The sequence below is a fragment of the Myxocyprinus asiaticus genome, chromosome 41 (genome assembly GCF_019703515.2).
Source record: "Myxocyprinus asiaticus isolate MX2 ecotype Aquarium Trade chromosome 41, UBuf_Myxa_2, whole genome shotgun sequence".
Taxonomy (NCBI): domain Eukaryota; kingdom Metazoa; phylum Chordata; class Actinopteri; order Cypriniformes; family Catostomidae; genus Myxocyprinus; species Myxocyprinus asiaticus.
The window spans coordinates 31,111,587-31,132,131 of NC_059384.1; the positions used below are offsets into that span (position 1 = coordinate 31,111,587).

Below are 20,545 nucleotides of genomic sequence, written 5' to 3' on the forward strand. Positions count from 1 at the left end.
CGTTAAATAACAATACAATATAAAGCAAAAAGCAGATTTTTACAATTTCAGAAGGTTAAAGTATTAAGTTTATATCATTTAATAATATAAACGGTAATGCACCATAAAATATCAGGCAACAAAATTTCATCCCGTAAAGCCTGAAGCGTGGCTACCATATTTTTTGAATTTCTGGCAACCACAGCTGCCAGTTTTTTACCGTAAATTTAACAGGATTATTTTTTTTTACAGTGTAGAGACTGTTGTGCGTGAAAATCCCAGGAGATCAGCAGTTACAGAAATACTCAAACCAGCCCATCTGGCACCAATAATCATGCCACGGTCAAATTCATGGAGATACAATTTTTCCCCATTCTGATAGTTGATGTGAACATTAACTGAAGCTTCTGACCCATATCTGCATGGTTTTATGCATTGCGCTGCTGTAATCAATTGGCTGATTATTGCATGAATAAGTAGGTGTGCAGGTGTACCTAATAAAGTGCTCAGTGAGTGTATATCCACCTTCATTGTGTAGCGTATTTGTGTGCACGGTTGTGTGGTTTTTGGGGACCCATCATTTCCTTATTCTAGCCTGCCTTCTTCTGGTAAGCCTCAGCCTTGTAATTGTGAGTTTTGTTTGATGAAGTGAATTTTGTGTCACTTTTATGGACTAACAGCTCTTCTTACATATATATTTATATGTTTGTGGATGGGGAGGGCTGTGACTGGACTCAAATCTTGCATGTGCAATTGAGGGTTGCTGCTTTATTGGTTGAAAAGCTTGCCCTAAATGTATCCATTTTATTGTTGTTTTGTATTGAATAAAGATTTTCTATTTTTATAATTGCATCCACATCTCTTGCTCTCTGTTTAAAGTGAACCTGTGTAATTCTTCTGGTTAACCTGGTGGTTACATTAATATTTCACTAGGGGAACTCCCAGAATTCCCAGGGTAGCTTAGTCGACTCAACTTAAAAACTTGTTGCACACTGTAAACCCTAAAGTTGTCATTGCTGTAAAAATCAAGTTGTCTTAATTAAGTATTATTTGAAATGTCAAGTTTTGGACTCATAACTCAAATATTTATGTTCACTGAACTTATTTTTCTTAAAAATCCATAGATTTAAGATTTAAGTGTTAACTCAAACTACTGAGTACAAAATTGAGGCTTTGGGGAATACCCATAATCCGTTGCTGCTTGAATTATGTTTCCTTGGTCAGAGGGAACAGATTGGGGAATTTAAATAATTGTTATTAAGAATTCATAGATGTTTTAGCTCTTTTGTTGTATTATTTATGCTTTGTTGCAAATAGTTGTTTGGTGTAATATCACCATCTGTGACTCTTTGGTCAAGTTGGACCCTGGTCACACTATCTCAGTTCTCTTTGTGCATGTGCAGCTGAAGTGCATATATGCATTTCTGTAAAGAATGATTTAATAACTGACCTAGAATCAGTTATAATCTTTATTTGAACTGTGCTGTTGTTTGATCTAAAATTGAATCAATTCAATTCAAATGTACAACAGTAGAAACAACAATATTTACGTAAATTCAAATCTGAGTTAAGTCTACTTGCATGTAGTTAACGCAACTTAAATAGTTAAGTTCACTCTACTTGAAAACCAAGTTAATTGAACTTAAATACTCATATTTTGGGAGACCCCATTACTCAATGGAATTGAGGGAACGAGTTTACTCAATCAAATGAGTGCAATGAACTTATTAGGGTTTTCAGAACACCCATTGTTGTAAAAATAACTCTGTTGTGATTTTTCCAGCACTGCACCTCACAATCACTACCTGAATTTTTTTACAAAGTGAATTTTATAGAGATTGTAGAATGCACTAGTCACTGCTATGGATAATTGATCTCTATGTGTACAGAACAGGAATCAGCAGGAGTGTGACAACTGTATTTAGCAACAGTGTGTATATGGGTTAAAAGACCAATACTCAGAAAAATACCTTTAACTCTAAATTGAAAAGCTTTGCTTGGAAAAAGTCCCCTCCATATGGTTTCAGGTTGTTGTTGTGATCTCTGGCTGTGATAGTAACATGAATCTTTTCTCCCACTTTGTAACTCTCATTGAGTTCCACAATCGAGAATGTTGAGTGGACTGGACTTGTGCTCAGATTCAGCTGAGTGATTTCTTCATCTGGACTAAGCCAGTCCAGAGCCTTCTGCAGACTTGTCCACTCATCATAACTGATTCCCATGTCATCATGACTGATTCCCATGTCAGGAACTAAAATGGCAGCTAAATTATTATTTTGAAGATTGTGTTTAGGGCTGGGGGGCTGAAATCTTCTGACCTTCAGGAATCTCCAATAAACCTAAAAGAGGACCAAGATTAATACATTTATATATTCATTTGTATAGTGACAGTACAAAAACATGATTTCAGCAACAATAAATCAATAAATAAATAAATAAATAAATAATAATATATATATATATATATATATATATATATATATATATATATATATATATTTTAATAAAACTAAATTGAGTAGAGAAAATGTTAAACTATAAAAGTAACTGAGCTTGCTCCCAACCCTGGTAACATATAATAAAAAGGATTAGCCAGTGCTTAACCTTTTTGTAAAAGTCTTTATATCTTGTATTGATTTTATTGTATTGTAATGTATTGATTGAAGATGCAAGAGACTTGGGCAGTTGCTTGAGTCAACTTCCACCTCCTCACAAACAAGACAAATTTAATCGCACCAATTGAATTTAGTTTTAGTTTTGTTTGTTATATTTGTTAGTTAGTTTTAGTTTAGTTTTAGTTTTTAAATATTTTATAGTTAGTTTTAGTTTTTCATTAATTTTAGTTTTTATTTTAGTTTTTATATCAAGTGATACAGTATATATAGAATGGGGAAAACAGGCATTTGTGCAACATGGGTCGTATAACTGGACACCCAAATGTACAGTTTGTAAACAATACTTATAAAAAATCTTAATTTTAATAAGACCAACTGAATTTCATTACTGATATTACAGTAGAAGAAAATGCATAATTAGGATTTAAGAATGCTTCTTTTTTACCAAACTTTAACCACAAAGTCCTCTTTAGTGCATCTGACATGAGAAAGTAAATCTTATTGCAACTCTGAAAACTGAACATCAAACAAAACTCTATACCGATTCCAAATGAAATGTAAAACAATCACTGATTGATGGTGTAAGACAAAATGAGTGAAAAGACTGTGTGTGTGTGGGGGGGAGAGTCAGAATTACTGGATATTATTGTTTCTGTTCTCTTTTTTTTAACATCATGCATTGGCAACACAACGAACAGTCATTCCAATAAAGGTTCAAATGTGTCAAAATTGAAGTCCCAGACACAGCTAGCGTGTGTTCTACAGGGTGACCAGATTTTCAAAGTCTCAAACTGGGACACCTGTGGGGTTCGCTGGGGGGTTCGTGATTCATGCATATGTACTGTATATCACTAATCACAATCTAAACAACATCCATATATTACACTTCAAATTAGCAAGACAAATCTGTGGGTCTGTGGGCATCACTTAATATTTGCAAACCAGCAAACTCACCCAAACTGTGACACTCCTGTACTGGACTCACACTGTCAACAGTTGCATCATTGCTTTACTGCATTGTGTGTGTGTGTGTGTAAGTGTGTGCGAGTGTGTGTGTGTGTGTGTCACAGATCTAGCATGTCTGCTGGCCAGTCTTTTCTATTTGGTCTCCTGGTGTGGCATTTGGAAGTGCTGTGTTTTTAAAAAAAAAAATTATGTTATCCCTTTTTAAAATGCTGTTACCCATTACATAAGGATTGTCTACTCTAATCTTTAAAAAACTCACCATTTATTTGCTGAAACTTCACTTGGTGCAGAACAATCTGGAATAAAATGAAACAATGCAACAGTCCACTCTTGGTTCAGAACAATCTGGAATAATATGAAACACTGCAACAGTCCCCTCCATGCAGCCTGAACTTGTTCAGATTGTTGAATCTTTGTGACAACTGCGCTAAAAACAATCTAGATGCAGTGCAAAGAATGAAACAGAGTTTTTTTTTTTTTTAACTTGACATGTTGTTTAAAATGTGCCGGTCCTGCACGAGACGCTTCAGAAAAAGCGAGACGTGGTGTAAATATCAAAGACATTCATCCAGCATGTGTTTACATAGGAAAACAATGGGGAAACAGAACAGATGCACGCAAAAACATGTTTGTGTGAACGGCCCCTAACTCGTCCATTCACAGGTGTCTATGAGTGAGAGCGTGTGCATGAAACAAGTCAGGTAAGCCTGTTTATTTTTTCATTCATACAATCCCGAACCCGACCTGAACCCGAAGTGCTACTTGGAAAAACTGACCCGAACCTGCCCGAAACCCATTGGGTTCTCAGGTCCTGTTAGGCCCAGATCGGGATGCAGACCTCTATAAGGTGATAGCGGGTTTAAAGGTTTAAAAACCTATTGCAACAAAAATGGAAACTACATTTTCAAAAATAAAAGATTATTTTTATTTTAGATTTTTCAGAGCCATGAAAATTTATTTTAGTTTAGTTTCAGTTTTTCCAATTATGTTTTTTTTTTTTACATTTAGTTTTAGTTTACAATAATAACCTTGGCTGTTTAGGGGCAGTGTTATATGAGATGCCTGTATATCATTCCAAAATAAAATAAAGACATGGGTAAAGAAAGAATTATATTAATGCTGTGGCAGTCTCCGCAAGCGATTGCAAAGAAAACACATGGGAAAATAGCCGGAAATGTGTTGAGTCTAAGTACAGCACAGAAAACCCCAGCACAGAGTATTTTACAGTAATCAAAGCAGCATAATGCAGCTCTGATTGTTTGCTGAAGGACTGTCTTCTACCCAAATGCACATGCCAAGTTCCACCCACATAACTGTCTGACAGTCCATTGTTGGAGTTGAACAAAGGAGGTCTACAATACCTGGATAGAGCTATCCATTAGCATTCCTATTCAAATTTTGCACTATCCCTTCGTAAGTGCAAAATGTTCGATGGAGTGAAGAAGCGGCTGAAATTTATCGGTGCTGAATACAGACAAATCTACCCTGCCTTGCTTAAAGTCACCTTTCGTGGCTCTGTAAAGACCTTCCAGGACCCGACTGCTGTGGAGGAATTTATTGATTTGCTGGAGGTGACCCCTGTTGATAAGATATAACTGTTTGTCATAAACTATGGGTCACCCATTTTCTTAATGGGATGTACACCAGACCGTGAAGACATATTGGTGTGAGCTTCAACTGAACTTGAGAGTTTGTTTGTGCTTTTCTACAAAACTTTATGTGGATTTGAGTGTAGGCATGCGTATTGAGCAGACAATTCTTTTTTTTTTTTTTTCCTTTTGTCGCTAGATGGCCCTTTTCACTTGAGCTCTCGTCGTACTGAGGGAGGGAAAGTGGTTAATTCTATTGCCAATGTTAGCCAATTTTTGTTCTATGTCTAGACTTGTTCATTCTCTGTATAATAGTTGCTTGTTTGTTTCTGTTTATCAGCTGTTTACTGGCCTCCTGGTCACCCCAGTGATTTTCTAGCTACCACTTTCTCTAAATGAGTAAATTTCAATGTTAATATCTCATTCATTGGGGGAGATTTCAATTTCCATCTAAGTCCTGTTATGGATACATTTCCAATAAACAAGCCATGTCAGTCACCCCAAGCTAATGCATTTTGTGAAGATTTTGATTATGTAGATGTCTGGAGGGCTTAACACCAGTGGAAAAAGAATACACTTTTTTTCTCCAAGGTTAATAAATGTTACACAAGGATAGACTATTTCCTCACCCCTAAAACCATGTTGCATTCTACAGTATCTAGCTCTATTGGAACATAGCTATATCCGATCACGCTGTGGTCTTTGTCCAATACTCTTTTGGGATCATAACTTTATATCTTATTTCACAGAGTTTAATTCTTTTCTCTCTATTAATTCTGCCTCTACTGAAGACCCATCCTTGATATGGGAAACATCTAAAGCCTTCACCAGAGGTCTTATTATATCATATACGTCTAGTAAAAGGTGCAAACAAGCTGAGCAAAGAGAGATTTTGGAATCCAAGCTTAAGCTTGCAGAGAAAGATTATGTTAAAAAAAATCCTGGGAGGGGGCCTGGGTAGCTCAGCGAGTATTGACGCTGACTACCACTCCTGGAGTCACGAGTTGGAATCCAGGGTGTGCTGAGTGACTCCAGCCAGGTCTCCTAAGCAACCAAATTGGCCCGGTTGCTAGGGAGGGTAGAGTCACATGGGGTAACCTCCTCATGGTCGCGATTAGTGGTTCTCGCTCTCAATGGGGCGTGTGGTAAGTTGTGCATGGAGAGTAGCACGAGCCTCCACATGCGGAGTCTCCGCGATGTCAGGCATGACGAGCCATGTGATAAAATATGCAGACTGACGTCTCAGAAGCAGAGGCAACTGAGACTTGTCCTCCTCTGCCACCTGGATTGAGGTGAGTAACTGCGCCACCAAGAGGACCTACTAAGTAGTGGGAATTGGGCATTCCAAATTTGGAGAAAAGGGGATAAAAGAAACATCCTGGGGTAAGGTCAAAGAGATCTCCACATTGCACTCAACTTTGGACTCTCTTTTATCAAAACAAGCGGAGGGAAAATTTAGATATGCTAAGCAAAAACTGTATGAGCATGGTGATATTTAGCATGTCTAACAAAGAAAAAATCAGACTCCCATTCTGTCTCTTCAATTACAGATAGTTGTGGTAAACAATCATTTGACATGCTAACTATTAATAAAATATTTAAGGAATTTTACCAAAATAAATCAGAGTTGCAAGCTAGTGCCCAAGAGTCTGTAGAGGCCTTTTTTTCTCTCTTAATCTCCTCAGTTTGTCGCAAAATCAGAGTTCCTCTTAATGCTTCTATATCTAAGAAGGAGGTTCTGGATGCTATAAAGGGGTTACAATCTGGGAAAGTGCCTAGACCGGATGGGCTCAGCAGCAAGTTCTATAAAGTATTTCAGAACCTTTTAGTTGGCCTTTTGCTAAATATGTTCAATGACTCTTTCAGAAAAGGCTACTTTTACATTTCATGGCTGGGTCGCATCTCCCTTTTGAAAATGAACATTCTCACTAGGTTACTCTACTCCATCCAGATGATTTCAATACATTTTACACATAAAATAATAAGAAAGCTGAATGGCTGGTTTAGTTCCTTTATTTGGGCTAAGAAGAAATTTCTCTCTCAGCCTCAGAGGGCAGTCTTGACCTCCCAGACATCCAAAAATACCAGCTAAGTGCCCACCTATGTTTTATTTTGGAATGGGTAAATAGGAAGTCTACGTCCCTATGGTTGGATATAGAAAATTCGAAAAATTCCTTTGACTAATTTACTTTTTCTTAAGAAATTGAAATCTGTAAGATTAGTCTGCAATAACCCTATCACGATTTGTACTTTTAAGGCATGGCAGACTATTAGATGTTTGGAGGGTAGATCCCGTTTTACTTCTATATTTACTCATATTTGTGACAATCCTGACTTCCTGCTGGGGACAGTAGACTGGGCAACTAAGGGGCTGGCTACCTTGCAGGAATTCTTTTATAGAAATACCCTAATGTCTTTTAGTCAACTGGTTGATAAATATAATATCTCAAGGCAGGATTTTTTTTCATTATCTACAGCTAAGAGATTATGTTAAAAAGGACACTACCCTGCTTACTGATCAAGACATTTGGAGCATGGAGAGACAGCTCTTTTTGTGCCCAGGCAAATCTATAATTTAATTCTATGGTATTCTTAAGGAGCTTGGCTTCTCAGACAGGCAACATCTAAAAGAGTTATTGGAAAAGGAACTTGATGTGAAGATTACAGGAGATTAATGGGAGGAGGTCTGGGAATCTGCAAAGACACTAAGTATATGTAACAAGGTGAAAGCAATTCAATATATGATCTTACACAGGGCCCATATACAGTATCTCCCTCTCAGCGGCATAAGTTAAAAAATGATTGTTCCCCAATGTGTCCGAAATGTAAAACTGAGGTGGGCAGCCTCACGCACTGCTTCTGGTACTGTAGGAAATACAGAAGTTCTGGCTGGCTGTAGTACAAGAAATCAATAGTATTTTGACCATTACTGTAGAACAGGATCCATTAAACGTTATTTGGAATACAAGGTGGTTTTATTACAGATAAATATAAAAAGAAGCTTTATAAGATTCTAACTTTCTGTGCAAGAAAACGTATCCTCCAGAATTGGATATCAGATAAAGCCCCTTCGATAACACTCTGGCACAGGGTCATACTTGAGTATGTATCGTTGGACTATTTAACCAGATTTACATGATGTATTTAGAAGAATGTGGGAACCCTTTCTTTTGTGTATGGGATTAAGTATATCCATCATTCTTACTAGAGGGTTTGTGTAATACAAAACTGTTAAATATTAAGTTGCTGTTTGTATAACCACTGTTTTCATGTGTGGGGTTGAGTCGTTTAGTTTTGTTTTGCTTTATTTTATCCTGTTTATAAAGTTTGGAAATCAATAAACATATTAAAAAATGAAAAAATAAAATATGCAATTATGTTTGAGTTTTGCCTGCAATGTGCTGAATTTTCGGATGGTATAAATGTACTGTCAGGAAAAGCAAGGCTGAATTGCATGTCTGTAGTAAAGTATCTGGATTAGTAAATTGTTTGTCAAATGTGTTCAGGTGACATTGTGTTTCTAGTGGATTTTAAAGCATGGATCTGTGCATACTTTTGGGCTAATATTGCCACAGCTGCAGTGGAGGAGGTTTCTGATCAGGTAGGGAAATTACCACCCACATCTAGCCAAATGTGGCCACATCTAGCTGTAAGACCTTTCAGAATGGCCATCTCAGTCCCCCTAAAAATCTATGAACTTTTAATTCTCTCCATATTTACAGAAAACAGCAGCTACAGCAGATGTTTTGAATTTCAGCCAGGGCCACATCTGCATTATGTATAACCCCAAAGGGCCAGCTTAAAATGTGGCACCAGCATCTAATTTCAGCCAGGGCCCCATCTGCATTATGTAAAACCCCAAAGGGCCATCTTAAAATGTGGCACCAGCACCTGATTTGGTAGCAATTGAAATGCACATTGAAATGCACATTTGACAGTAAAGCATTGATATGAGGTTGGGATGCATATTTAAATTATGATAATAACGTCTTGGTTACGTGAAGTGTAACCCTGGTTCCCTGAGTGGGAACAAGACGCTGCATAATCGCATTGGGACATGCCCTGAATGTCATGTGGTCTGAAGCCCTCATACAATCACGGCAATTTATTGGCTGATGGTGGTGCCCCTGGCATGCAAATCACCAACTCTTTTAAATGATGCCAATGCTACTAGCAGGGTCATTTTAAGAGTCAGAAACTTATCAGCGACTGTTGCCAAGGGCTCAAACTGAGAATCTGAGAGCGACTCTAAAACAACAGATAAATCATAAAGGAACACAGACGGGATGGAAAGGTCTAAGCCTGCGTACCCCATGCATAAAACAAGAGACAAGAGAATGTCTACCAACAGAAACTCCATTGATAAGTGCATGCTCAGCCCCTACAGCGGCAACATAGACGTAAACATAGACATAGACTGCTACCATCAGGCAGGCGGTGTCGCAGCATCAGGACCCGCACCAGCTGACTTCATGACAGCTTCTTCATTCAGACTTTTGAAATCTTGATCGCTCACGATACATATATCAGCACCACACTTTATTACCCTCAGACTGGTCTCACATTTTATACTTCTCTTAATAACACACTGGCAACTGACTATACTGTATATTGTATATTATATTTTATTGTATACAGTCTTCTTATTTTGTGTATACTGTATATTGTATGTTATTAGGTGTATATTGTATATTGTGTTGTGTAACAAGATGTGTAAATTGTGTTATGTGTAAATCAGATATTTATTGTAATTGTCATACTGCTATGTTGCTTGGAACTGCACCCAAGACTTTCACCCACTGTTGCACTTGTGTATATGGTTGAGTGACAATAAAGGGATTTGATTTGATAAGTGTTGCAGAGGCAACCCTTGCCCCAAAACTATCTATCCATTTTCTTTACTGCTTAGTCCAATAGGGTCATGGTGGCAGTAGGAAGAGCAGAGAGGCCCAGACATCCCTGTCCCCTGCAACTTCCTCCAGCTCAACCCGGGGGATCCCCAGCTGCTCCCAGGCCAACTGGGAGATATAATCTCTCCAGCAGGTCCTGGGCTGACCTCTGGGTCTCATTGGACATGCCTGGAACACTTCCAATGGAAGGTGCCCAGGGGCATCCTTACCAGATGCCCGAACCACCTCAGCTGGCTCCTCTCAATGTGGAGAAGTAGCGGCTCTACTCTGAGTTCCTCCTGGATGGCCAAACTCCTCACCCTGTCATGGAGAGCGAGTCCCGCCACCCTGTGGAGAAAACTAATTTCAGCCACTTGGATCCGTGATCTTATTTTTTCAGTCTTTACCCAGATTTCATGACTATAGGTGAGGGTAGGGATGTAGACTGACTGGTAAATAGAGAGCTTTGTCTTATAGCTCAGCTCCCCCTTCACCACTTCAGTCCAGTACAGCGATCGCATTACTGGTGCCGCTGTTCCCAGTCTACAGCCAATCTCATGCTCCCTTCTCCCCTCACTTGTGAATAAGACCCCAAGATACTTAAAATCCTCCACCTGGGGTAAATTTTCTCCCCTTACCTCCCGGGGGCATGCCTTCCTTTTCCGTGAGAGAACCATGGACTTGGAGGTGCTGATCCTCATACCAATTGCTTCACACCGTTCCAGCACATGCTGGAGGCATCCATGTGATGGTGCCAAAAGGACAACATCATCTGCAGAAAGATATATAGAATGCCCTCCTGACCTCGGCTGCACCTTGATATCCTGTCCAAGAAAATCACAAACAGGAGTGGAGACAAGGCACATCCTTGGCGGAGTCCAACATCCAAATTGAATGAGCTTGCCTTCATTCTGAGAGTGCGGACACAGCTCTCGCTCCACGTGTACAGAAACTGAATGGCCCACAGTAGTGGCCCCGGCACCCCATACTCCCAAAGCACCTCCCACAGAATTTCTCTGGGAACACAGTCGTAGGCCTTCTCCAAGTCCACAAAACACACGTAGACTGGATTGGCAAACTCCCATGCCACCTCAATTATCTGTGAGAGAGTGAAAAGCTGGTCCACTGTTCCATGGACAGGATGGAATCTGCATTGTTCCTCCTCAATCTGAGGTTCAATTATCAGCCGGAGTCTCCTTTCCAGCACCCTGGCATAGACTTTCCCAGGGAGGCTGAGAAGTGTGACACCCCGGTAGTTTACACACACTCTCCGGTCCCCTTTCTTAAACATATGGACCACCACCCCGGTTTGTCAATCCAAAGGCACTGTCCCGAGGTCCATGCAATATTGCAGAGGCATGTCAGCCATGACAGCCCCACAACATCCAGGGTCTTAAGCAGTTCCGTGCAAATCTCATCCACCCCCTGAGCTTTGCCAGTGAGGAGCTTCCCAACAACCTCTGACTTCCACCAGGGAAATGGACTTTGATCCCCCGGAAGCCTCTGGCCCTTCCTCCTGTAAGGAAGGGATATCTCTTGGGTTTGGGAATTCCTCAAAGTGTTCCTTCCACCTCCCATCAATATTCTCATTTAAGGTCAGAGTTTCTCCACCTTTGCTGAATACAGCTTGAGCGAGGCTCCTCTGACCCCTCCTGAGCTCTTTAAGGCCAACCGAAAGTCTTTTTCCAAGGCCTCCTCAAACTCCTCCCATGCTCTGGACTTTGCTTCTGCAGCCGCAGCCACTGACACCTTTTTTGCCTGCCGGTACCTATCTGCTGAGTCAGGAGTCCCCAGAGCCAATCAGGCCCTAAAGGCCTTTTTCAGCTTGACAGCTTCCCTCACCACTAGTGTCTACCAGCGGGTTCTTGGGTTGCCGCCGTGACTGGCACCAACAAGCTTTTGGCCACAGCTGCACCTGGCTGCTTCCACAATGGAGGTTTTGAACAGGGTCCATCCGGACTCCATGTCCCCACCTCCTGGTTGAGGCTGAGGCCGCTCCTCCATTGCCTTATTCATGTGCATTTTCCCAGAACAACACAGAAATAGACAATAGGGACAAAGGGGCCAATTTATTCCTTACCTCCCAATGACAAATTCTCTCATACAGCATTTTTTAATGGCGATGGCTCAAAACGTGCATGGTAACTCTTTCGCACACTTTGTTCATCAGAAAATGGCTGCCGAGCTACGCATCAGAGCATGTCCACCGAGACTCAAGCGGAGGGCGACAAATACGAGGAAGAGCCCGATGTCCGTTCACACTCCAAACTTCACAAAGCCGAAATCTCAAACGGCTCCTGCACACGGAGTTCCAAATCTGGAGGCCGTGGAACTGGGACAAGTGGGGATAACACCTTGTGGTGAGAAATTGCAAGCCTCGAAAAGTGCAGCTGTCCCCATCGGACACTTGTAATGTTTGAAAAAAAAAACACATTAAAATTGCTCTGAAATTTACACTGTATAAATGATGTCCTTACGTGTTCACCACTCAAAGGGGAGGATTAATAATCCTTGCTTCAACGTGAGTCGCTGGAACAAACACAGGCTTAGACAAAATCGTGTACTGAAGAACAGAAAATCTGACTTGACTGCACGAAAGCGAGTACCTTTATGTAGCCCTTAACATAGCTCCCTAGGGTTATGTGCCATCAGCAAATAAATTGGCATGATTGTATAAGGGCTTCAGACTACATTACACTCAGGGCTTGTCCCACTGCGATTACGCAGCTCGAATTCCTACGAAAGGGAACAACTGTAACATCTGAAAAAAGTTAACACCTAATTTATTTGGTCTAAATTGAAATATTCTGACAGTGCGACTAGACGTTGGATCTCCTTTACAGATTCCTTTCAACAGGCTCCTACTGATTAAAGTACAGTCATCTCTTGGAATTTCTTTAGGCAAACAAAGTCAGTTACTTTTTTTACAATCAGAGAGCATCAAAAGAGAACAAATTTTGCACAGAAGAAAAACGTCTCGGTTACTCTTGTAACCTTGTTTCCCTGAAAGGAGGCAACAAGATGCTGCATCAGTTAGGGGTGTGCAGTGAAGCCATTATCTGTATCTGTGTCTGTATTCGTACAGAACCGAGTGTGGGCGGGGCTTAAACCGGAAGTGTGTCAAAACTAAATGAAATGCCCATTTTTAAATGTGTTACTCTTACATTTATAGTTTCCATTAATTAAATATGCCTTTTCATAATAATGGCCTAATAATAATAATAATAATTATTATTATTATTATTATCATACAATTATTTAAAAAACATTATTTTATTTTATTTTTTCTTACCAGATGAAGCTGCATTTGTAGGCTACATTAACTGTGGAATATGTTGTTAACTGTGGTTTCTCCTGGTATTTCTGATATTAATATCTACATGAAACATAATTTTTGTTTGTCTGTGCATTATTCTGAAGGCAGGAGGTGTCAAGCAAAATGTGAAATGTCAAGCACACATTTTGCAGTGAATAATAAATACAAATTAAAACATTGTAACAATTAAGAAGGTAAGGAGGAATCTGGGACCAGCTTGACAAACACATTGACATTTAATGACACTTTTCATTGTACAAAGAAACAAAAACACGCACTGCTTTTCAGCCAGCTGTGTCAAATCATAAAAACACTCAGACACGCGGACAAGCTTCGTACATCTCTCTCTCATCTGCCGCTGTCTGTTCTCCTTAAATACTCACACCTCGCCTCGCTGGAATGCGAGGCCAGTGTGGCGCGCAGGTGGAAGTCATTCGCCACTTATCTTCCCGGCCTTGCTCTGCCCAGATGCCGCTCGGCTCTGCCCTGCTCACCACAAACATGAAAAGAAATGAAAATAAAGTCAATATAGCCTACAAACCAGTGAAAGTCCCATAAGTCTATCAGGAATTTTTTACGATAAGACACCATTATTGAGTTAAATAATATTAATAATAATAATAATAATAATAATGTTAAATTTATATAGTGCCTTAACAGAGGTAACACAGTTTAAAGAAGAAGAAAAAAAAAGACAGAGAATGTTTCTTTGTTTTACATAAGGAGGAATATTCCTAATAGATGGATACTCTATGGAGCATTTAACTTTTTTTGGGGAGAATAAAGTCTTAACCAGATAATTTTCTTAATCGCTGATGTGGACATAAATGTGGTCAACTTTAAAAGATGGACAGACCAACTCCGACATAAAATCACTTCAGGTCAGAAATGAATGGCCTCTGAATGGCCTCGAAAGTAAACAAATAGTTCCGATACTCTAAATTGATTTGTTTGGTCAATGTACAGGGCAGAGCATGTGTAGTCTCTTAGTCTCTTCCGACTCAAAGAGAGGAGAAGAGAAGGCAAGCTGAAAACAACCTGAGCCCTATAGGGGGTTGCCAGCACTTTTGGCACCTAACCCTCTCTAGGCTTGAGAATGGCCTTTGAAAGGCCTGGACCGAAATCTAACCAAGTATTGCTGACTGAAATGGCCTGATGGTACCCAGTACTTTTGACTGTTGGCAAAGCCAGTAGCTGCACAGTCTTCAAAGAGAGTATGCATATGCTTATGGCCTTTAGAGGCTCAAACAGGGAACCCGTAAGTGTGTTTAACACCAGCGCTAAGTCCCAGACAAGCCCTCAGAGTTCACGAGTGGTCGCTATAGTATCGATGTCAACCTTGAGTGCAGATGGAGTGAGTCCTGAATCCAAATGCTCTTGCAGGTAGGAGAATATTGTCTAAACAGGGCAATGCTTTAGGTCCTCGTCCCAGGAAGAGCACCAATCACAAAAGTCACCACTTTAAGGCATACAGCTGTCTTGTTGAGGGGGCCCTGGTCTGTGGTATGGTGTTTAGCAACAGTTGCAGCAACTCTATTGTGTCAGAAAAGCCCAGTTCAGAGGCCAGACATGCAGTCACCAGAGCTCTGGCTGAGGGTGCCAGATTGTGTCTTGATCCTGCAAAAGCAGATCTGTCCACCAAGAAATTTTCCATAGGAGAACAACTACATCTGTGGGAACCTGTGGCTGTTGGGCCATTTTGGCGCAACTAGCAATGCTGTTTCCTTGTCTTCCTGCTCTTGTACAATAGTTGTACAACAAGCGGTAGAGGGAAACACATATTTGCGTTTTGCTGGCAATCTGTCAGCTAAGGTGTCCAAGCCTAGAGGAGCTTGCAGTCATGGAGTACCAAAGGAGATGAAGACATGAGAGGAAAACAGGTCCACCTTGGGTTCCGCGAATACCTCCCAATTCCTCTGAGCTATTTTAGGGTGGTGTCCATTCCCCATCCTGCCACCCAGAGTGGAGAGTAAATCTACTCTGCTGTTTAGGGGGTCAGGGACGTGCCGTTGCACATTATGATAGGAGCCATGACTCGTTCCAGGGGAGAATTCAGTTAGCCATGTTTAAACATTGGGCGATTTTACCGTACTCCTCTGCGATTTATGTGCCACATAGTTTGTGCACCTTTCCATGTGCCAAACAGCAGACATCCATTGCACATGGTTCCCCAGCCTGTGTTGGACCATGGTGACAACTTTGTTTCTGGCAATCTTGGCGAGTGTCACAACTTTCTGTTAAAATCTGCACTCCTCCAATAGCTAGTGTGGTGAACCAATAGCTAGCGAAAGTGACCATGTCGGCAAGCATGATGAGGGACCCTCGGAGAGGAGACTCATCCATAGCGAGCCTAGCAGGGTGATGGTGGCTGCAGTGGCCATCAAGCCCAGTGCTTGCTAGGACTGACATAATGGCAGATTTTCCCCAGCTTGAACCTTGTCAAGTGTAGGAGAATGGATTGAACACGTTCTTCGGTCAGGTGCTGTCATGGTTATCGAGTCAAGTTTCATTCCTAAGAAGGAAATTTGCTGACTGGCCACTGACATGTTGAATTTTTGCTTAATTTTGTGAATATGTTTGTGCCTTGTGCAGCCACCATGAGGTCTGTTAGTTGTGCTGGGGCATGGCAGACTTCTGGCACACTGCCAACAGCAAAGACTGAAATGGCGTTCTCGTTCATGGCAAACAACTGTGTGGAAATTGAGAGTTCCGTCATGGAAATGCTGAAGAAACCGCTTCCACAGGGTCCATTCTGCATGTCTGTTTTGCAACGAGGTCTTAAGTCCATGTTGTGACATGGAAGTCTTCTGGCATGTCACCAGCAACAGTAAAAAAGGCACTGAAGTGACCTGTGTCAAGCCACAAACTTGTTCCTGGCATGTAACAATGGGAAAACCGAGTAGGGCTGCTTTGGTAACATGCACATGCCTAAAACCTCAATGTTACAACATGGCCATCTTCTGATATAGAAGAACAATGGAAGAGGACAAAACCATCCTGTGTTACAGGGGAGATGCCACACTCTTGTTCCCACTTCCCAGCTCACAATGGCCCTGGAAGTCAGCAAGTTAATTTTGGCACCAGGCCACCAATAGACCTACCAATTTCCTGGGCAGAGATCTTGGTGGCTGGAGTGTCAATTCATGGCATGGCGCTTGTAACATTCATTGCAAAGGAATCTGCACCAGAGACCTGGACTCTCAATAAATATGGAGAACGCCAAGTCATATTGTGCAACTCTGAAAAGGGCAGCACCGATGGCAAAACTCATATGCACGGCAACACGGTGACCACAGAGAATTTTTTTTTAATGGTAGGGTTCAACCTCGGCTTGAACATTATCAAATGTAGGAAAATGGACTGAACGTGTTAATCGGTCATGTGTGCCAACATCTGAGTCAAGTTTAGTTCCTAGGAAGGAAAGTTTCTGACTGGGCCCCCAACAAGCTCTTTGTCCAGCTGACCCTGTTTTTAAGGCACAAGTCAGAACTTTAAGGAACTCAGTCTCAGAGACTGATTTGTCCTGTTTCCCACCCTTGTGGGAAAAAAATGGTAAGTGGCTCACCTGAGTGCATCTGCGTCTCACTAATGAAAGCACAGTGTTATATGTAGCATCCCGCTCATCTCCACCGAAAGTCATCATATCATGCACATTGATTGTGGGGCACAGATCCTCATTTTCAGGTAAAGACCCTTGTTATGGAGGAAAAGGAGGCATTCAAGGCTTGAGCTGGCTTAAAAACTGTCCTAAGTTCTCCAAGCTCTGTATCCCATCCTCTCGCATCTTACTCACACAGTCTATCAAGTGACGCAGAAAAGCGTTAGCAGGAGGAGAGGGGAGTGGCTTTAGCTTTCAGAATGAAAGCAAGCCTAGAGCGAAGTGCGTTGAGTTTCATGTGTTCACCATGAACACAATCAGTGTCAGCGAGGGCTCAGCCCAGACTATATACAGCATTCTTACTGAATGGGTGAACCACTTAATGAGCCTGCGACAAACCCTTCTAAAATCTCTGCACTCTATATCCCATCCTCTCGCGTCTCACTCATACGGTTACTCATACAAAGAGGGGAGCGGCTTCGGCATTCAGAACAAAGTATATTAGTTCCCTATCTGTCACTCACTCGAAGCTGTATCGATGTAGTGACACTAGGGGTCACTCTTGGGAGACACCTCTGGTCTTTGATAAAAGGCCATTGAAAATTGGCAAGTGGTATTTGCATACTGCTCCCCCGGACATACGGGTATAAAAGGAGCTGGTATGCAACCACTCATTCAGATTTTCTCTTCGGAGCCGAACGGTCGATGCTCACTGAGCTGAATTCCCACGGCTGTTCATTCACCTCTGCTGGATCTGACAGCGCATTTCAGCGGCTTCTCCCCCCTCTGCACTAGTGCAGTGCAGAGAACGCCCCTGGGCACTTCGGCAGCATATTTCTCTAAAAGAGTATATTTCTCTAAAAGAGCAGCACACACAGAAAGTCTTTTTAAAGATGTGTCTTTTTAAAGATGCCTTTCCGTTTGTGTGTTATTCCTGGTTGCGCTCGTAATCTCTCGCCCTCCGATGGCCACGATCACTGTTTTTCGTGTCTGGGCACTGCTCACACGGAGACAGCGTTCGTGGATGGGTCATGTACTCATTGCGAGAACATGTCCATGGCAACGATGCAGCTTACCTTTGTAAGAAAGCAAGCCACCCCAGAGGCTCCTCGCCTCTGTCCTTCTACCAACGGGTATGAGGCCAGTGCGGCTAGCACTGGGGGCGATTTGGGGACCCCAATGGGACCACCTCTGCCGGGTATCCCCCCACAGACCTCCCATTCCCCAGCACGCTTGTCTGCCCCAATCGGGCTTCCGGATGTGTCCGCCGGCTGTCTCACGGCGAGTTCGACCTCTTATTCAGAGCCCATGAAGGTGATGAGCTCTCGAGCGCAGCATCGGAGAGCGGGCTCATCCAGTCGGACACGGAAGCCTCAGCTGGGCTCCTCCCTTCCAGTGCGGTCACCCAGTCACAGGCTGATGCGGAGATGATGGACATGCTAGAGTGGAACCCTCCGCTCTCCCCTTAACCCTCGAGGCTCGATGATTGGATCCTGGGCTCGCGGCGCCGCTCACAGCCATGCCCCGCCCCCGTTCCTTTCTTCCTGGAAGTGCATGAGGAGCTGACAAGGTTGTGGGAGGCACCTTTTACTGCCCGGTCCCAATCTTTCAGCTCCCCCGCCCTCACTACCCTCAATGGTGGGGTGGCCAAAGGCTATTTGGCAATCCCCCTGGTGGATAAGGTGCTTGCAGTGCACCTATGTCCGCAGAGCGCCACCACCTGGTGCGGGTGGCCAAAGCTCCTGTCCAAGGCCTGTAGGTTTACGTCGTCCCTGACGGCCAAAGCCTATGGTGCCACTGGACAAGCTGCCTCCGCCCTGCACACCATGGCTCTCCTGTAAGTCCACCAAGCCAAGGTGCTAAAGGAACTGCACGAGGGTAGTTCTGCCCCGGGATTGATGCAGGAGCTGCGCTCGGCGACCGACCTCACTCTCCGGGCAACGAAGGTCACGGCACGGTCTCTCGGGTGGGCGATGTCCACCTTGGTGGTCCAGGAGCGCCACCTTTGGCTCAACCTGGTCGAGATGGGAGAGGCCGACAAGGCATGGCTCCTTGGCACCCCCACTTCCCAGGTTGGCCAGTCCGGCGACACCGTCGAGGACTTTGCCCAGCAGTTCTCATTTATAGTTTTTGCGCCTCTGCACATAGCCACAGTGTTTACACAGGACATCAACCTAAGGTTTACTTTGTCTCTGCACATTAAGATAAGAAGATATATTAAGATAAGAAAGTATTTTAACATTGAAAAAGTCACACACATCAGCTATTTAATAATTAGTTATTTAATCTAATTAACTATGTATAAGTAATTTGAGATACTAAACAGCTGCTTTATACAATAAGACAGCTGATGTTAGGTTTAAATGTTTAAAGTTTTTAATGGCTCCCTTCCAGTTTATGAGTTGTTGAATAGACCATGTACCACATGATGTTGAAATGAAATTTGAACTAAGAATTTACTGAATTGCAATTCAAAGAGATTAAACACGATCACGTGATGCCGTTGAGCTGAGCAGACGTGAAAGCTGAGCTTTCAAATCTATTTGCCTTACTTACAAATGACGCTGAATACGTGCTTAATTGTGGTCTATTATAACTTTAACTTTTCGCACTGAGCAATGGATTGCCGCTTAAAATTAAAAAAAGATGCACAAAAGAAATCGCCAAATCCATTGATACTGAGGCAGCTAAAGATGGTTCCCATGGGAACTTGCATGATACTGACACAGAAAGCGACACTTCCCCTGGCATGCTTATAGTTCTACTTAAGGAAATTCAAGAAGGTAGCAAGACTCTTTCTGAAAAAATAGACTCCAAAACAGCTGACCTTCAAAATTCAATTGGCAATTTGCACTCGACCACGAGCGGCCTACTAAGAAGAGTGATTGAGGCTGAACAGCGCATTAGCGATACAGATGATAAAGTGAGCAGGATTTGACAAACACGTTAAACAACTGCAATGGGATAATGAATATCTCAGGCAAAAAATGGATTATCTGGAGAATTATAGCAGAAAAAGTAACATCCGCATAGTGGGACTGAAGTGCTGCAAAATGTTCTGGGTTTGGAACAGTTTTAAACCAGTGGTCATTGAGTGCACTCACTGCACCAACAATACGCTGCCACCACCAGACAAACCACCGAGACCCATTCTGGTCAGATTACTTCATTATCAAGATCGTGAAAAATTCTGCGGCTTGCCAAAGAGAATGGGAAAATTAATGTTGAAGGCAAGAAAGTCATTTTTTTCCCTGATATGAGTCCGGAACTTGTAAAACGGCGCAAGCAGATGGTTCCAGCCCTGAAAGCGATGAAGAAGAGGAAAATTACCTTTTACCGCATTCACAGTGCACGTCTGAAGATCCAGCCCGTAGACGGGAAAGCCCTATTTTTCGATACACCAGGAGAAGCCACTGACATGCACAGAATGGGAGCAGCAGAGGCATAAGCCTCTTTCCCCTTTGTTCACAAATCTAAAGGTGCCCTTTTGGTCGTCCAGAAAAAGGGGAGACATTTTAATAATTAAATAAAAATAGTAAATAAAACAAAATTAAAATCTCGTCATAATCTCACAATAACAGTAATAATGTGTT

The 20,545-nt window shown here is 42.1% G+C and overlaps 1 protein-coding gene across 5 annotated transcripts in view; it reads right to left on the reverse strand.

Annotated features, from left to right (window-relative positions):
- LOC127432035 (NXPE family member 4-like) overlaps positions 1-20,545 on the reverse strand; it is a 66,399-nt gene that overhangs the window by 34,716 nt on the left and 11,138 nt on the right. For 3 of the 5 annotated variants that reach the window (XM_051682802.1, XM_051682804.1, XM_051682799.1), the window contains one exon: positions 1,950-2,318. In XM_051682802.1, the coding sequence (XP_051538762.1) occupies positions 1,950-2,222 (273 nt within the window). In that variant the 5' untranslated portion in view covers positions 2,223-2,318. Of the gene's footprint in view, positions 1-1,949; positions 2,319-3,548; positions 3,726-3,819; positions 3,900-20,545 lie in introns of those variants that run through there. The other 2 variants (XM_051682801.1, XM_051682800.1) reach the window with 2 other exon arrangements.